A 16,122-nucleotide genomic window follows, 5' to 3' on the forward strand; every position below is an offset into this window, starting at 1 on the left:
GAGGAGGATAGACACATCAGGACCTTGTGAACACCTACCCAGCAGAAATTCCCAAGTGGTGCAAACTCATGCACACGGCAAGTTGTAGAGTCCTGGAACCTCCCAGTGAGTCATATAAAAGCCACTTTTGGGCACTGCTGTGACACAAGTCATAACTGGTCTTTGACTTAGCACAGTGGTATTAAAAATGCAGTCGGCACTGAAGCCACATCGTTATAGAAAATTATAACTGCATAGAAAATGCAGAGGGAACTGAGGCCACTCAGCCCCTCAAGTCTGTTCCCTTTCAATTACATTGTGGGTTCTGCATCTCATCACAATCTACCCACCTTAACTTTATGTATCTTGATACCCCAGAAAACTTCGCACATATTTTTTATTGATGCACCAGACACTACATCAGCCCTTTAAAGGTCTTGATATATGTCATCCTCCACCACTAAAGGTTCCAAAGCAGCTTCATAGGAGTGATAATCAAAACCAAGCCACACAAGGAGATGACAAAAGGAATAGAGTTTTTAGGGAACATCTTAAAAGGAGTGAGATGGGCAGGGAGGGATATCAGGGATGGGAATAGCAGCTGAAAGGCACTATTGGTAAAACAATGAAAAACCAGTGAAGTTTGAGGACTGGAGGTGCACCAAGATCTGAGGGTTGTAGCAATGATTGGAAATAAGGCTGAAAGTTTTAAACCTACCTCACTGCAGACCAGCAAACACTGGGGCGATGGGTGAACGTGACTGGGTGCGGGTCAGGGTTCAGGCAACAGGGCACCAGATGAGAAGTTGAACAGAAAGAAAGAAAGACATTGGATGGTCAAGTCTGACAGTGACAATGGAATGGCTGAGGGTTTCATCAGCAGGAGAGTCAAGACAGATGTGGAGTGTCTTATCGTTGGCACAGATGAGGGCAAAGTTTATTCTGGGCCAGGTGCGATAACGAGGTTGCAGGGACATGTCCTTGGTTTCAGACAGTTGCCAGTGAAAGCAATGCAGTCAGTGGCCACAGACAGACAGCTCTGATGATGGTGGAACTTCCCAATACTTAGTTGGAAGAAGTTTTTCCACCTCCGACTTTGGAAGTCAGACAAGACTGGAGGTCTTGTATAATTTATGATGCCATGTGCCTGTGATGCTGCTGCAAGTAAGTTTTTCATTGCACCTGTGCACAAATGGACTGGTGCATATGACAATAAACTTGACTTTGATTTCAGGGAACAGGGATGAAGATATTAAAAACAGAAGGTGCTGGAAACACTCGGCAGGTTAGGCAGCATCAGTAGAAAGAAGTCTGACAAGTTCAAGGCAGTGGAATGGGCAAGAGGTGGAACCAAACAGAGTCAGCGTACTACCGGGTGATGTCAATGAGAGGAAGTGTGCAGGTGAGTGAGAGGAAAGGAGAGGATCAATAGGGAGACACCAGCGGGAAAAGTGAGGGTGCAGAAGCCATTGCAAATTACTCCCTGGCAATAACCAAGTAGATACGAATCAGTCATGTTCACCCATTGCCCCAGTGTTTGCTAGTCTGCAGTGAGGTAGGTTTAAAACTTTTAGCCTTACTTCCAATCATTGCTACAACCCTCAGATCTTGGCGCACCTCCAGTCCTCAAACTTCACTGGTTGTTAATTGTTTTACCCATAGTGCCTTTCAGCTGCTATTCCCATCCCTGATATCCCTCCCGACCCATCTCACTCCTTTCAAGAGCAGCCTCATCCAGCTGGACAATGAAAAGGAGGGAAAAGATTGATAGGGATCATATCAAAGCTGCAGACAGCTTGCGAAGGATAAGAAATAGATACTCCACAGCTCAGGCAGCGTCTGTAGAGAGAGAAATAATTAACGTTTCAGTTTTTATTTTATTTTTGTATTATAATTTTTTACATCAACTTTCCTGCAAATGGTGTGGCTCAGCTCCAGAGCCCCATGGGTAGGGATCTCATGGTACTGCGGGTGTGTGGTAGCTGACAGGGCCCCCTGCAGTCACCCTGCAGAGTGGTTGGAAATGGTCCCATTACACTGAATGAGCAACACACAAACAGGATTTGTCAGGTTGCGTGGTTACAAGGGGAAAAATGTGGTCATCAGCACACAAAGCGATGATGAAAAATATACAGTTCTCATTCCTCTGTGACTGCAGAGAAACATTCCTGAGCAGTGTCCTCGGTTTCCGCACTATCCAAATGAATCAAAGTTGGCAACAGGACATCAGACTTTATTCCTTGGAACATAGGAGACTGAGGGGTGACCTTAGAGGTGTATAAAATCATGAGCGGTACGTGTGGTGAATGCACACAGTCCTTTTTCCCAGGGAAGGGGAACTAAAAACTAGAGGGCATAGGTTCAAGCTGAGAGGTGAAAGATTTAAAATGGTCCTGAGGGGCAATTTCTTCATGCAGAGGGTGGTGGGTATATGGAACGAGTTGCCAGAAAAGATGGTTGAGGCAGGTACAATAACAACGTTTAAAAGACATTTGGACAGGTACATGGATGGGAAAGGTTTCGGGGGATATGGGCCAAACGCAGGCAAATGGGACTAACTTGGTGGGCACCATGGACCAGTTGGGCTGAAGGGCCTGCTTCTGCACTGTTTTATTCTATGACAGCAAGTCAAGATGACTGAAGCTGGCCCACATAATGCCTCCCCCCACCCTTGATCCTCAGAGTGTAGAATATAGAAGTCAAGGCTGTTGCTCCCAGAAGAGCATCGAGGGGATGTGATTCTGTCAGAGGTCCCATCTTTCAGATGTAACATTAAATCCAGGCCCTGCCTGCTCTCTCGGGTGAGTTCAGAAGATCTCTCGGCACTGATTTGCAGGGTATCGAAGTTAATTCTCGATGCCAGGCCAATATTTATCCTGCACTCAACCTGACTGTAAAAAAAATTATCTGGTCAATAACAGGATGTATTAACTTGCTGTGCACAAATTACCTGCCCTGCTATTCACAGTTCCAAAGTGCTTTACTGGCTGCAAAGCATGTTCAGAGATCCTAGTACAGACTTTAGGCACTTTGTCAACTTAACCTTCCTTTTATTCTTCAATATAACGTACTATTTTTTGCTTTGGGCAGATTTCCCTTAAAGGCAACAGAAGTGATTAGAAAGACTCTGAAACTTAAAGCTACCAAAGATTAAACGTACCTTCACCTGCTCAATAAAGGTTACTACAGAGCTAAACCCACAGGCTCCCAGCTGCTTCTAAAATCGAGGACTGATCTGCAGTGATCACCACCTACTCAGTGATGCACACAAGTTGCTCAAAAGATGTTTTACCTATCTTATCCTTAGTAAAACCCAGAATATTTCAGAGAGTCTTTAAATTACAGTTCATGACCTCATATGAAGATCTTACAGGCTTTGCACAGGGGGTTAATGCAGGGAAGAGGACCGTTCACAAAGCATCAGATCATGTAACCCACTGATCGGATGCTTTGCGAATGTAGGGCTGTAGAGAAAGAGTGAGGTTAATTGGAGAGCTCTAGCAAAGAGCCAGCTCAATGGCAGCTGTGTTGTCAGAATCTAAAAGTTCCAGCAGTAACTAGGGTGTAACAGTCTTTAACACAGGTTGTCAAAGGTGTGGCAACATTTAAATTACACATGCTGCAGTCTCACCACAACTCAGAAGGTCATGGGTTCAAATCCCAGTGCAGGAACCAGATCCTTTAATTCAGACTGACACACTATCCCAGTACTGAGGGAGTTTTCTCTCGCTCTCTCTGAAACACTGAACCAAGGCTTGGCTGGTCTCTAATGGAGGTGGGAGTATTCAAAAGAATTGCCCCTAGGTGTTCCAGCCAACACTTGCCTTCAGCTCAAATTGCTCAGCAGAATGACCTGGTCATTGCTTTACTGCCTGTGGAAGGTTGTTGACTGCAAATTCGCTGCTGTGCTTCAAAAATGATGAATGTTTACAGCAGAGGGGGCTCTTCAGCCTATCAATTCAATCCTGTCGAAAAATAAATTATCTTGGCTCATCCCACTTGCCAGCCCTTTTGTCAGTCTATTCAAGTACTTTTAAAATTAAGGTGAGGAATTCTGCCTCAATCATCCTTCCAGACAGCCCATTCCAGACTGCCTCCCCTTCTCCACTATCTGAAAAATTCCTTCTAACCGTCTAACAATTTCGAAATGAGTGCCTTTTTAGTTGTTTGTGCCCGTTGTTGCTGTCTATAACGTTACCCAGATTCATTCTCTGGAAGATGTGACTTCTCCTTCTTACCCACTTTTATAAATGCTCTATCATCTGAAATGAAAAACTCTTTGTATTCTTTATAAGTTTTCAAAATGAAGGAAAACAGCTCCAATTGTTTAGAGATATCCAATTAATCGACATCAATTGAAGCAATGATCAAGGCGACACGGTAGCGTAGCGGTTAGCGCGACGCTATTACAGCGCCAGCAATCAGGGTTCGATTCCCGTCGCTGTCTGTAAGGAGTTTGTACATTCTCTCGTGTCTGCATGGGTTTCCTCCGGGTGCTCCGGTTTCCTCCCACATTGCAAAGACGTACGGGTAGGTTAATTTGGGTTTAAAATGGGCGGCACGGACTCGTCGGGCCGGAAGGGCCTGTTACCACGCTGTAAATAAAAGTTAAAGTTAAGAAGCTATAAGGAGACACAAGACACAACACACACAAAATGCTGGAGGGACTCAGCAGGTCAGGCAGCATCAATGGAGGGAAATAAGCAGTCAACGTTTTGGGTCGAGACCCTTCATCAGGACTGGAAAGGAAGGGGGCAGAAGCCAGAATAAGAAGATTGGGGGAGGAGGAGGAGCACAGGCGAGTCCAGGCGAGGGGGGAAGGTAGGTGGGTGTGGGAGGGGGCAATGAAAAGGAGTGTTGTAAGAAGCTGATAGATAAAAGAGGCAAAAGGACTGAAGGAGGAATCCGGTAGGAGAGGGCAATAGACCATGGAATAAATGGAAGGAGGTAGGGAATAGATGGGCAGGTCATGAGAGCAGGGGAGGGGAAGAGAAGGGGTGAAGGGGCCACAGGGATGAGGGAAGACAAAGAGGGCATGGGGGTGTAGGGGGAGATATGAGGAGCTATAAGGAGAGGTTGGACAGACTTGGGATTGTTTTCTCTGGAGCATCAGAGACCGAGGGGCAATCTGATCAAAGTATATAAAATTATGAGAGGCACAGATAGGGTAGATAGTCATTTTCCCAGGGCAGAAATGTCAATAGTATAGGTTTAAGATGAGAAGGGGAAAATTTAAAAGGAAAGTTACGAGACAAGATTGATTTTTTTTTGTTCACACACACACACACACACACACACACACACACACACACACAGCAGTAGGTGCCCGGAGCATGCTGCTAGGGGAGGTGATGGAAGCAGGTAATGCTTAAGAGGCATTTAGACAGACACATGAACAGGCAGGGAATGGAGGGATACGGACCATGTGTAGGCAAATAGGATTTGTTTAGATTGGCGTCATAGCTGGCACAGACTTGTGGCTGAAGGGCCTGTTCCTGTGCCGTACTGTTTTATGTTCTATATACAAGCATAACATGCTGTAACCAACATACTTTGCTTAATTTATTGTTTCTTCTCTGTTTCATGAATAAATCTTTTAACGTGCAACTTCCTCCTTAATTTGTGATACCTTATGATTTACTAAGTTTGTAAAACAAAGTTGAATGTTATGAAATATATGTTATAGGGAGAGGTTGGCCAGGCTAGGTCTTTATTCCTTGGAATGTAGGAGAATGAGGGGCGACCTTATAAAAGTGTTTAAAACTATGAGAGGCATAGATAAGGTGGACAGTAACAGTCTTTTCCCCAGGGAAGGGGAGTCCAAAACTAGGGGGCATAGATTTAGGGCGAGAGGGGAAAGATTTAAAAGGGACTTGAAGGGCAACTTTTTCACGCAAAGGGTGGTGAGTATATGGAACAAGCTGCCAGAGGAAGTGGTTGAGGCAGGTACAATAGTATAATTTAAGAAGCATTGGATAGGGACACGGAGGGACGGGGCTTGGAGGGATAGGGGCTGAATGCAGGAAATTGGTACTAGATGGGTCAGCACCGTAGTCGGCATGGACTGGTTGGGCCAAAGGGCCTGTATTCATGCTGTATTGCTCTATGGCTCTATGTAATTATGAAATAAACTTCCTTCTTTATAACAAGGACTGCAATTCACAAGTTTTAAAGTGCTTTGGGGCATCCTAAATGGGGAGTGAAAGAAGCTGTTTTCCTCATTTTCCAAAATGTATATAAAATAAAAAAGTTGGAAAACAGGTACACCTGTCCTGGCCAATGAAGCACGTCTGAAGTGTAGTCATTGTAGCAACACAGGAAGTGCGACAGCTGACTTGTGCACAGCAGATTCCACATAACAAGGCAAGGACTGAGGGATTAATATTCACCGGGACACTGGAAACACAACTCCATTGCACAGATTACTCCCTCCTGAGAGGGCAACCAAGGTCTTGGTTTAACATCTCATCTCAGCAACAACCAACTGTGATAGAACAACCCTATCTCAAGGAAGGCAACACTGACTGGATGGGTCAACTGCGTAGTTAGACAGCAGATCGATCCCAAAGTTTTGTAAAGGAAGAGCAAGAGGTTGCTCACCTGAAGAATGGCTTCAAAAATACTGTTAATCATCACATACTCCAAGATTGTGTTCTGGCTGATATTGTCAGTAACCTGCCAATTAGAAAAGAAACCCGTTGTGAGAGAGCCCAGAAAACCTCATTTGCGTGATTTTACCCATGTGGCAGTACAATTTGTTGTCAACAGGAGTCACTAGTGAGTAATCCCTATGATGATGATGATGCTCCTGCTGCAGGACACCAACATAGTGGGGTAGGGGGCAGAAGAGGTGTGGGACACGCGCACAGAACACCAAGGGACAACATAGGGAAATACCCCAACCCAAGAAAAGGGCTTTCTTACTGTGACTAGGCAGAGCAGCAGCTTAAGGCAGAGACTCTTCAAACTCTCCGAACCATCACCGCATAGCAGCGAGTCCAAACTCTCCACCAAATTCTAGGAGTCAAATTACAGAAGGTTATTACACTGAACACCTCATCGTCATTCTTCAAACTGCTGCACAGTCCCTGTAAACGGAACCTGCAATGGACAAGCATTCACTAATCAACAATGATTCAGATTAGTTTATTGTCACATACACCAGGGTGCAATGAAATTCCTTGCTCACATCAAGCTCACACAGTAAATAGTACACGTGGTAATAATAAATAGTGACAATCTCAAAACAACGGAATGGTGCAAAGTACAGTAATGAAAGAGGTAGAATTAAGGTTCCAAGAACGTGGCAGTGCCACCAGGAAGGGGGAGGTGAAGGAGGTGATTGGTTCAGAAGTCTGATAGCAGTGGGGAAGAAGCTGCTCGGATCTGGTCAGACAAGCTTTCAAGCTCCTCGAACTATTCCTGGAAGGGTGGAGAGAGAAAAGGGAATGGCCAGGGTGAATTCCCCAAAGGAAATTACTGGGGGAACAGGATTGCTCTATGAGCTGGCATAGACTTGATGGGATCAATGGCCTCTTCCTATGTCATATATCTGTATTTATCTCTAGACTCACTCCTGGCTGGCTCTCCATCCGCCACGCTCTCTAAGTGCGTTTATTCAAAGCCCTCGCACTGTTCAACCGTCACCCATACTAGAACATCCTCAATGACAAAATTTATCCTTGTTTATAAATCCCAGCAACCTTACCTCTGCCCAGCCCGTCATCTAATCCAGCCTTGATTCCCTTCTGGTCTTGTCTGCACCTACAAATGTACCCACTTCTCGGCTGGCAGCTGCCAAGGCCCCAAGCTCTGGAAATCACTTCTTCCCTTTTATTTCCTTAAAACTCTACTTAAAACCAAGCTCTCTTTCGAAGCTTTTGGTCACTTGTCCTAATGTCTCCTTATGTGGAAGGAGGTTTCAGTATGTAAAAGGTGTTCTGTGAATGCAAGCTGCTGGCACTGTTAACCAGCTGAAGCAACACACCTTACCAACCACCTGTGACCAGTGTACAAGCGAAGGTCCTGCAAAGACGAAGACCCAGAGAGTGACCCTGGCAACACCATGTCGGGGAACCATCTGCCTGTCAACTTTGTCCTGGAGTGTTAACAAGTAATTAGTCCGTGATGTCCACCAACTCTATTTACTATCCCCCTCACACAACCCAGTGCACCGCCATAACCACCTGCTATCACGACACTCACCCCTCACCCAGCCACCCCAACACACAACCATGACTCCAACCCTGATACTTACCACACACACACAATACCCCCACACCAAGACCCCACTGCCAACACCAACCCTTTACACTGCCAACCCTGACACTCACCACCCACACAAGACCCAACTCCCATCCGACTCCCCCAACCCCGATACACCACCACGCTCTCTCAACCACACCCTGCACTGACACCCAACTGCCAACCCAATACCACTCCCCTGACCCTGACACTGACACACGTAACCACCAAGCTCGATATTCACCAGCACACACCCGACTGAAACCCTAATCCCACTTCCCCCCCAATCCTGACACCTACTGATTCTTAAACAGACATCTTACATGACAAAGATGAACTCTTGATCTCTCAGTTTACCTCATCAGCCATTCTCTCTTCTCCCCTCTCCAATCGGGCAGAAGACACTAAAGCATAAAAGCATATACCACCAGACTCATGGACAACTTCTACCTTGCTGTTATCAGACTCTTCAACAGACCTCTGATATACTAAAAGATGAACCCTTAATCTCCTAATCTAGCTCATCATGGCCCTTGCACCCTATTGTCTACCTGCACTGCACTTTCTCTGTAACTGTAACAACATGTCCTGCAATCTGCTTCTATCTTTTGTACTATCTTGATGTACTTATATATGGGATGATCGGTCTGGATGGCGCACAAATAAAAGCTTTTCACTGCATCTCGGTACATGTGACAATAATAAACCAACTACCAATTACTGCCACACACAGCCCCCACACCACCACGCTCACCTTCATCCTGAGCTCAGCTTTGTCGAAGCCCATCAACATATTGATGATGTCGAAGCCAGAGGTCGGCTTGTTTTTCTGGTGGACTCCCCGGATCAGTGCACATAGCGTCTGGAGGAGGAGCAGGGAAAGAGGAACAGAAAACGTAACCCAGCAAGCAATGGATGTTGACCCCCTGCACCCTCCACCAAACATGGAGCAGCCAGCAGGGAGAAGGAATAAAAGGACAGGGCAGTTAGGCAGTAGAGAGCATATAGAGCTTTGGACCTTTACCCTCCTCCAAGTGGACGTAGAAGATCCCATGGGACCATTCTGAAAGTGGGGGGTCTCCAAGGGGCTCTGGGTGATACCAATATCATTAATAAATCATGTGGTCATTATTACACTGTCATTTGTGGTAGCTTGCTGCGTACAAACTGGCTGCCGCATTTCTCTTTTTATAACAGTGACCAGACTTCAAAGATAAAGCAAATGGGATGTCCTGTAAAAACAAACGTGAAAGGTGCTACATAAATGCAAATCTCCTCTTGTCTTTCCTTCATGTCCTGCCCATCATCAGGGTGAAGGTTATAGGATGACAAAGCACGAGAATGGTCACGTGGCAGAGGAGAGGGTGAAACAAAACACAGTGTAAACCCCACTGGCATAAACCTTACCTGCAATGCATTCACCACCTTGATCTGGTGCTCCTCATTTAAGGACACTATACAGTGCTGGAATAGGCTGTTAATATTATCCTTCAGCTTCATCAATTCTTCGCCATCCACAGACTCCAGTTTCGCCTCCAGGTACTCCAGGTTCACCTGAAGAGTAGAGGAGAAAGGTCAATAGTCGACACTTCATACTATACAATCGAACTGTACACTCTATCCCCCTCCACACCCATTCACACTTCACAATCTAGAATACCACCCATCAATTTAATATTCTCTACAGATCTTCTGAAGACACCCAGTCAAAGATGCTACTCATTTATTCAGAACCATAGGACAGTACAGCACAATACAGACCCTTCGGCCCACAATGCTGTGCCAACCTTTAAACCTCACCTAAGACTATCTAACCCCTTCCTCCCCCATATCCCTCTATTTTAAATTCCTCCATATGCTTATCTAGTAATCTCTTGAATTTGACCAATGTACCTGCCTCCACCACCGCCCCAGGCAGCGCATTCCATGCCCCAACCACTCTCCAGGTAAAAAACCTTCCTCTGATATCTATCTAATCTACTTGCAAAGCCCGCAGACACTCTTCCTTCTAGACCTCTGTATAAATATTATTTGATCTACAAATCCAAACTGCAGAATATTCAATTACTTTCACTTCTACACATGCGACTCCTGGGCGTTCCCAGGCCACAGAACAGTCCAAGTAGTTATCTGGACAGCATAACCCCAGATCAGTCGAACAGACCAGCATCACAAGAAAGAGCAGACAAAATACTGCAACCAACCTTCATCAGGAAGAGTTCCTCCCAGAATCGAGGACAGTTCTTTGCTGGGTCTTCATGCTGTGACAGAAATAGCATCACTACATTATGCTAGATGCAGCATAAAAAATTTCTACTAATTCTTCATACTTTTCTAAAAATGCTGTAGGATACAGCTCCCATTGCAATTCTTCCCTGGTGTTCTCTACTCTTCCCCTAAGTTCCCTTCAATTCTCTCCTGTTCCAGGCCATCTTGCACTTCTGCCATGGTCTTTCCCTTCTGACCCTCTTCTCCCAAATCCTTTCTCCAATTGCTCCCCACCGTCCCTTCCCATTCTCCTCGCATTTCCTTTCTCTTCTCAGCAGTGGAGTCACCAATGGCAGGAGGGTGTAATCACATCGTATTTTATTTATATTACGTATATTTTCCTCCATTATAACAGCAACTGCACAGATTATTTGGTTAATTATCACGTTGCTGTTTGTAGAGGCTTTCTGCAACAAACTGTACGTCTTTTTTTTAAACCCCATGTCATCAACAAAACTGCCAGTGGCTGTTCTGCAGTTGGGATGTACCAAAAGGAATGTGAAAAGGTGCATTATAAATGCAAGATTTTTTAAAAAACATAAACAAATCCTGTCATAAATGTGGATAAAGGAATTTATAATTATAATGATCATGAATCAAATATTCCCAAGCTTCCAACCGTCCTCACCTGGAGACTTTGCTCAGTCTGAATTCTCCTTATGAAATGTTCCAACAAGAGCTGGAAATATGGAAATTGGTCACTGGAATCATCAGGCAGGTCTGACAGTCAGTGTTTGTGGCTTCAGGTCAATAATCTCTCCTAGTCTTTATTGGTCCTCATCCTATCATAGACATTCCCCTTGTTCCTTCCACTCCTCTTCAACTTAAAACATATTTGAATTCTAACTTTTCCTCATTCTTAGGTGACTTGAAAGGTTAACCTCTTCTTTCTCCCTGGATGCTGCCTGATCTGTTCAGTATTTCCAGCACTTCACGCTTTTACGTCATGAATGTTAATAATACGTTAAATCACTGGATGCAATTCCCGATAACATTTTACATTATAAATTCCTACAGCATTTGGAAAATGGAAACCAGCCCTGACAGCCTGGAATTGCACATTGACCCACAGTGCTTGCAGCCTCTGCTATAATGGACCCAGGTGATAAGGCCAAGCTAATTAGCAGATGTATAAGGATTCATACAACAGAAAGTTGTGCCAAATGCACCAAATACTCCATGACTACTTTTCATGATGGCACCTCATTCTGAATTAAATGGCACAGTTTCTTTCACATCACGGTTGCAACACTATCACTTCCCCTCAAGGATCAGAACTGAAAGTTAATTTCCATTCTGTTAGCGAAACTGGGTCAACACCTAGGAACTCCAGACTAACCACCACCCAGGAACTCCAGACTAACCACCACCCGGGGAGATCTAACACCACCTAAACCGCAGGAGATCAGGAGAGTGCTTCAATGAGCTGTTAGGGATAGGCAGAAGAGACAGACCTCGTCCATGGTGCTCACATCCCAATCATGGAAAAAACACAGATCAACCCAGTCCTTTTCCTGAAAGTACACACCCTCAGCGTGGATCAGGTTTATAACACACACCTTGAAGATTTCATCGTACATCAAAACCACCTTCTCTTTCAGGGGTTTTTTGGTGGATGATGCTTTGCGGAGAAGCCCTCCCTTCTTCTCTACCTGTGCCATTGTGTGGATCCTGAAACAAGGAAGACAACTGTTAGGAAATTTACAAAGTTGTCGCTCAGTGTTACTGCTCACATGCACTAAATCACAACAGGCAGAGGTCACAATTAAGCCAACATGCTGTGTGATGCGCTTGCACAACATTATTTGACCAACCCAAAATGCTCGCATGGTAACAACAGATGGACAGGTAGCCAAAATTACTTCATCAAAGCATTGCATGCACAAGCAACTCTCTTCCTTTTTATTAAATTCGTTCAAGGGATGTGGGCTTCACAGGCTAAGCCAGCATGAACCATCCTTAGTTGTCCCTGAGAAGGTGGTGGCCAGCTGCCTTCTTGAACCACTGCAGTCCCCGAGGTGTGGGTACACCCACCATGCTGTTAGGGAGCTCCTGGACTTTGACCCAGTGATGGTGAAGGAGTGGCAATATATTTCCAAGTTGGGATGGTGTGGGGGGGCTTGGAGGGCAACTTCCAGGTGGTGGTGTTCCTGGTGCTTTTGTTGTCCTTTGCCCTTCTAGCGTTAGAGGTGCCAGGTTTGGAAGGTGCTTTCTAAGGAGCCTTGGTGAGTTGCTGCAGTGCAGACTCTGGGTGTGAAAAACCGCGTATCCTTTTATGTCATGAATATCAATAATACGTTAAATCACTGGATGCAATTCCCGATAACATTTTACATGGATGGTACAAACTGCTGGGTGTTTACCCTAGAGTTAAATAGAAAGTGCTCTATTGCAGTCTGGCACACAGTCTGGAACTGTATTTCTGTATTTAAAAACATTAATATACAGTTGCAAAAACAACACAATGGGCACTCCAATTATTTTATTTCTCAATGTGCTTAAAATGCAGCTAACCAGCAAATATGGCAATTATATAACTGTGTGGACCGAGCACAATCTTTGCTCAAGTTAGTTCAGTTCAAAACAAGGGTTTAATAAGTTGTTCTAACTCGATGCCATCTCCAAACTGTCTACATTGTTGTGAATAGCATTGATTCTCAGTGTCTAATCAGGTCTAGCTACCAGATACTCCAAGTAAACCTCATTAAACCTGATGAGAACACAAAGCAGGAGATAGAAAATCAAATATAAAATAAAAATAGGTGTTGATATACGCTACTGGTCAGGTATTGGTTTATTATTGTCACTTGTACCGAGGTACAGTGAAAAGCTTGTCTTACAAACCAATCGCACAGGTCAATTCATTACACAGTGCAGTTACATTGAGTTAGTACAGAGTGCATTGATGTAGTGCAGGTAAAAACAATAACAGTACAGAGTAAAGTGTCACAGCGACAGAGAAAGTGCAGTGTAATAAGGTGCAGTGTAATAAGGTGCAAGGTCACAACAAGATAGATTGTGAGGTCATAGTCCATCATATTGTATAAGGGAACCATTCAATAGTCTTATCACAGTGGGGTAGAAGCGGTCCTTAAGTCTGGTGGTACGTGCCCTCAGGCACCTGTATCTTCTACCCAATGGAAGAGGAGGGAAAAGAGAATGTCCCGGGTGGGTGGGGTCTTTGATTGTGCTGGCTGCTTCACCAAGACAACGAGAGGTAAAGACAGAGTCCAAGGAGGGGAGGCTGGTGTCTGTGATGCGCTGGGCTGTGTCCACAACTCTCTGCAGCTTCTTGTGGTCCTGGGCAGAGCAGTTGCCATACCAAGCCGTGATACATCCAGATAGGATGCTTTCTATGGTGCATCGGTAAAAGCTGGTGAGAGTCAAAGGGGACGTACCAAATTTCTTTAGCCTCCTGAGGAAGTAGAGGCGCTGGTGAGCTTTCTTGGCCATGGCATCTACATGATTTGACCAGGACAGACTGTTGGTTATGTTCACTCCCAGGAACTTGAAGCTCTCAATTCTCTCGACCTCAGCACCATTGATGTAGACAGGTGCATGTACACCGCCCCCTTTCCTGAAGTCAATGACCAGCTCTTTTGTGTTGTTGACATTGAGGAAAAGGTTGTTGTCGTGACACCATTCCACTAAGCTCTCTATCTCCTTCCTGTACTCCGACTCATCGCTGTTTGAGATACGGCCTACAACAGTGGTATCATCTGCAAACTTGTAGGTGGAGTTAGAGCAGAATCTGGCCACACAGTCGTGAGTGTATAGGGAGTAGAGGGCTGAGGACGCAGCCTTGTGGGGCACCAGTGTTGAGAATAATCGTGCCGGAGGTATTGCTGCCTATCCTCACTGATTGCGATCTGTTTGTTAGAAAGTCAAGGATCCAGTTACAGAGGGAGGTGTTGAGTCCCAGGTCTCGGAGTTTGGTGACAAGCTTGCTTGGAATTATTATATTGAAGGCAGAGCTGTAGTCAATAAACAATAGTCTAACATATGTGTCTTTACTGTCCAGATGCTCCAGAGCTGAGTGTAGGGCCAGGGAGATGGCATTGAGAAAGAAAAACAATGCTCTTTTGATCATACATTTTCAGAAGACTTGTATAGGCCCCAAACATTAGAGTCATAGAGTTACACAGCACAGAATAAGGCCTTGGCCAATTCGCCCACGTCGACCAAGTTGTCCATTAGAGCTAGTCCCATATCCCTCTAAACCTTTCCTATCTGTACCTGTCTAAATGTCTTTTAAATGGTGTTATTGTACCCACCATTACCACTTCCTCTGGCAGCTCGTTCCAAATACGCATCACCCTCTGTGTGGAAAAACTTGCCTCTCGTATCCTTTTTAAATTTTTCCCCTCGCCTTAAATGCCTGCCCTGGGAAAAAGATTGCGACCGTTCACCTCATCTACGCCCTTCATGATTTTATAAACCGATGAGGTCACCCCTCAGCCTCTTACGCTCCAGGGAAAACAGTCCCAGTCTCTCCTTATAACTCAAGCCCTCTAGTCCCGGCAACATTCCTGTGAAAGGAATGGGTTGACTATAAGTCAGGAGGAAAATCGCCTGCTTTATGTCTCCGATCCATCAAGCAGCATCCTCAGGATGGGTTCCACATTGTGTGATGATGACAGGTAAAAAAACATCAATGTGTCTTTACAGGGCTGAAGGTTTTTCTCCACGTAACATTGAAATTAATGGTTGTAAATGGATGTCAGTTGACAAACACTACAACAATGAATTCAGGAGAAATTTCTTTGCCAGGTACATGTTGTAAATGTGGAACTGCAGATCAGAATAAATGGTTGAGGCAAATTACAGACTTGCCTTTAAAGGGAGAAAGGGATGCTGTAAGGCTTCAAACCTGGCTGCCTGAGCCAGGCCTGCCAAGACCAGATTCTATAGCAACAAACAATCTGCTGGAGGAACTGTCGACATTTCGTGTCGAAACCGTGCATCAGGAATCTGTGCCAGGTGTGGGTCAGATCAACATAGAACATAGAACAGTACAGCACAGAACAGGCCCTTCAGCCCACAATGTTGTGCCAACATAGCTAATCCCTCCTACCTACAGAATGCCCATATCCCTGCATTTTCCTCTCATTCATGTGCCCATCCAAGCCCCTCTTAAAAGCCCCCCAATGAATTTGCCTCCACCACCCTATCAGGCAATGCATTCCAGGCATCCACCACTCTCTGATCAGGCATGTATTCTGATAAACATTTGGTTTTGGAATGAGCTGGGTCAGGTACAGAACTTTGAGACAGGTACAGAACTTTATCCAGGTCAGGAGTATTGCTCAGTATTACAGCACACCTCCCCTGTTCTTAATCAATAGCAACATCTGTGCAGCATAGCAAGTCTTTCCTGCAAGTACATCCGGGTTAAGTCCCTAAACTCTTATCCAAAATTTGTTTCAGCAACTTTCACCCAAATTCTCCCAAGCATCATGAAACCAGTCGAGTTTGGGCTCTGTCACTTGATGGGAATTATCTGCGGACCTTTGGAGAATACAGAAACCCCAGCCGTCTGCTTCATTCTCTGCACCAAACTTAACAGTACATCAACTGAGTCACTTGGCATGGTGAATAAACTGGTTGGTAATGTGTGGAATTAATTAGTCT

The 16,122-nt window shown here is 45.0% G+C and overlaps 1 protein-coding gene across 2 annotated transcripts in view; it reads right to left on the bottom strand.

Annotated features, from left to right (window-relative positions):
* Positions 1-16,122, bottom strand: part of armh3 (armadillo like helical domain containing 3) — a 151,034-nt gene that overhangs the window by 119,251 nt on the left and 15,661 nt on the right. The window contains exons 2-7 of one of the 2 annotated variants that reach the window (XM_052027107.1): positions 12,051-12,162; positions 10,428-10,484; positions 9,631-9,777; positions 8,978-9,085; positions 6,904-6,996; positions 6,580-6,654 (exon numbers count right to left, since the gene is read on the bottom strand). In XM_052027107.1, coding sequence (XP_051883067.1) covers positions 6,580-6,654; positions 6,904-6,996; positions 8,978-9,085; positions 9,631-9,777; positions 10,428-10,484; positions 12,051-12,152 — 582 coding nt within the window. In that variant the 5' untranslated portion in view covers positions 12,153-12,162. The remainder of the gene's footprint in view (positions 1-6,579; positions 6,655-6,903; positions 6,997-8,977; positions 9,086-9,630; positions 9,778-10,427; positions 10,485-12,050; positions 12,163-16,122) is intronic. The other variant, XM_052027108.1, reaches the window with a different exon arrangement.

This window comes from Pristis pectinata, chromosome 12 (assembly GCF_009764475.1).
Source record: "Pristis pectinata isolate sPriPec2 chromosome 12, sPriPec2.1.pri, whole genome shotgun sequence".
In the NCBI taxonomy this organism is placed as follows: domain Eukaryota; kingdom Metazoa; phylum Chordata; class Chondrichthyes; order Rhinopristiformes; family Pristidae; genus Pristis; species Pristis pectinata.